General features: G+C 68.9%; 2 protein-coding genes across 2 annotated transcripts in view; both read left to right on the top strand.

The window, feature by feature from the left end:
* ACP5 (acid phosphatase 5, tartrate resistant) overlaps positions 1-1,753 on the top strand; it is a 7,991-nt gene extending 6,238 nt beyond the window's left edge. Inside the window, exons 2-4 of the mRNA XM_026050120.1 lie at positions 10-137; positions 608-965; positions 1,486-1,753. Coding sequence (XP_025905905.1) covers positions 10-137; positions 608-965; positions 1,486-1,722 — 723 coding nt within the window. The 3' untranslated portion in view covers positions 1,723-1,753. The remainder of the gene's footprint in view (positions 1-9; positions 138-607; positions 966-1,485) is intronic.
* Positions 1,754-1,758: 5 nt separating this feature from the next.
* Positions 1,759-2,469, top strand: part of ELOF1 (elongation factor 1 homolog) — a 6,373-nt gene continuing 5,662 nt past the window's right edge. The window contains exon 1 of the mRNA XM_026050118.1: positions 1,759-1,832. Coding sequence (XP_025905903.1) covers positions 1,759-1,832 — 74 coding nt within the window. The remainder of the gene's footprint in view (positions 1,833-2,469) is intronic.

Consider the following 2,469-nt stretch of genomic DNA (forward strand, 5'->3'; position numbering starts at 1 on the left):
TGTCCCCAGAGCACCTTCGAGCAGGTCTTCTCGGCGCCCGCCCTGCGCCCGCTGCCCTGGCTGGTCCTGGCCGGGAACCACGACCACGCCGGGAACGTCACCGCGCAGGTGGCCTATTCGCAGCTGTCCCCACGCTGGTCAGTGTCCCCAAGGGTATCCCCGTGTCCCCAAGGGGTCCCCAAGGGTGTCCTGGGTGTCCCCCAGTCCCCAAGGGGTCCCCAAGGGTGTCCCTGTGTCCCCAGGAATCCCTGTGTGCCCAAGCGGTCCCCAGGGCTCCCCATGTCCCCAAGGGTGCCCTGGGTGTCTCCGTGTCCCCATCCCGCTGTCCCCACGCTGGTCAGTGTCCCCAGGGCTCCCTGTGTCCCCATGTCCATGGGTGCCCCCCCGTGGTCCTTATGTGTCCTTGTGTCACCCCCATCCATATGTCCTCCATGTCCCCCTGTGTCCCTCCCATGTCCCCCATGTCCCCCATGTCCCTGTGTCCCCACAGGCACTTCCCGCACCCCTACTACAGCGTCCCCACACCAGCCGTGTCCCCCCATGTCCCTGCCATGTCCCCATGTCCCTCCTGTGTCCCCATGTCCCCCATGTCCCTGTGTCCCCGCAGGCACTTCCCGCACCCCTACTACAGCGTGCGCTGGGCGCTGCCGGGCGCCAACGTCACCGCGCGGCTGCTGGTGCTGGACACGGTGCTGCTGTGCGGGGACAGCGACGATGGCGACGTGGGTGACACGGCGTCACCGCGGGGGCCCCGGCGTCCGGGCGCGGCGGCCGCGCAGCTGCGGTGGCTGCGGCGGCGCCTGGCAGCCGCGGGGGACACCCGGTACCTGCTGGTGGCCGGACACTACCCGCTGTGGTCAGCGGGCGAGCACGGCCCGACCCAGTGCCTGGTGCGGGAGCTGCGGCCGCTGCTGCAGCAGCACCGCGTGAGCGCCTACCTGAGCGGGCACGACCACAACGTGCAGGTGACACGGGGATGGGGGGGACAGGGGACATGGGGGACACGGGGACATGGATATTGGGGACACGGGGACATGGGGGACACGGGGACACATGAGCGCCTACCTGAGCGGGCACGACCACAACGTGCAGGTGACACGGAGACAGGGGACATGGGGGACATGGGGGACACGGGGACATGGGGGACACGGGGACACATGAGCACCTACCTGAGCGGGCACGACCACAGCGTGCAGGTGACATTGGGGGACATGGGGGACATGGGGACATTGGGACAATGGGGACACAGGGACACAAGGGGGGACATAGGGGTATGTCTGTCAAACCCCCATATTCCCTGTATCCCCCATATGGGTCCCCAATGACCCCTGTGGTCCCCCCAACATTCCCCCAACATCCCTGTGTCCCCAGTTCCTGCAGGACGAGGGTGGCCTTCATGCTGATCAGCGCCACCTCAGGAATGTCCCCCCAATACCCCTSATGTCCCCATGTCCCCATGTCCCCAATGTCCCCTGTCGTCCCCAGTTCCTGCAGGACGAGGGGGTCGCCTACGTGGTGAGCGGCGCGGGGAACTTCATGGTGCCGTCGCGGCGCCACGCGGGCGCCGTCCCCCCCGGCGCCCTGCGCTTCCTCTTCGGGGACCCCGCGTCGCCCGGCGCCTTCGCCCACGTGCGCCTGGACGCGGCCGCCATGACCGTCACCTTCCTGGAGGCCACCGGCCGCCTGCTCTACCGCGTGGCCCTGCCCCCCCGCACGCCCTGAGCGACCGCGGGGACCGGGGGACCCCCGGGGACCCCCATGGTGGAGACCCCCAGGGACCCCYTGTGGGRACCCCYGGRGACCCCCATGGTGGAGACCCCCAGGGACCCCTTGTGGGAACCCCTGGGGACCCCCATGGTGGACACCCCCAGGGACCCCCATCATGGACACCCCCAGGGACCCCCATGGTGGAACTCCCAGGGACCCCCTGTGGGGACCCCAGGGACCCCCATCATGGACACCCCCAGGGACCCCCTCCATGACACCCCACTGGGGACCCTGTATGGGGACACCCCATCATGGACACCCCCAAGGACCCCCTGTGGGGGGACCCTGTGGGAACCCCAGGGACCCCCCCATAACATCCCCCTAGGAAACCCTATGGGGACTCCCAGGGACCCCCCATTGTGGAACCCCCAGGGACACCCCCTGTGGGGACACTCAGGGACCCCCCATCATGGAACCCCCACGGATATCCCTTGGGGACCCCCAGGGACCCTCTCCGTCAGGGACCCCTTATGGGGGCACCTGGGGATACCCATCGATCCCGCAGGGATTCCCAGGGACACCCCTATGGGGACCCTCAGGGACCCTCCCAGGGACCTCCATGGACCCCCACTCAGGGACCCCCCCATTATGGATCCCCCCATAGACACCCCTAGGGCCCCCTAAGGACACCCAGGGACCCCCCTAGGGACCCTCCAGGGACTCCATTAGGCACCCCTTGGACCCCCCATCACAGCCCCCTCC

The sequence above is a fragment of the Nothoprocta perdicaria genome, unplaced genomic scaffold (assembly GCF_003342845.1).
Source record: "Nothoprocta perdicaria isolate Ctin4 unplaced genomic scaffold, notPer1 scaffold_654, whole genome shotgun sequence".
NCBI classification, from domain to species: domain Eukaryota; kingdom Metazoa; phylum Chordata; class Aves; order Tinamiformes; family Tinamidae; genus Nothoprocta; species Nothoprocta perdicaria.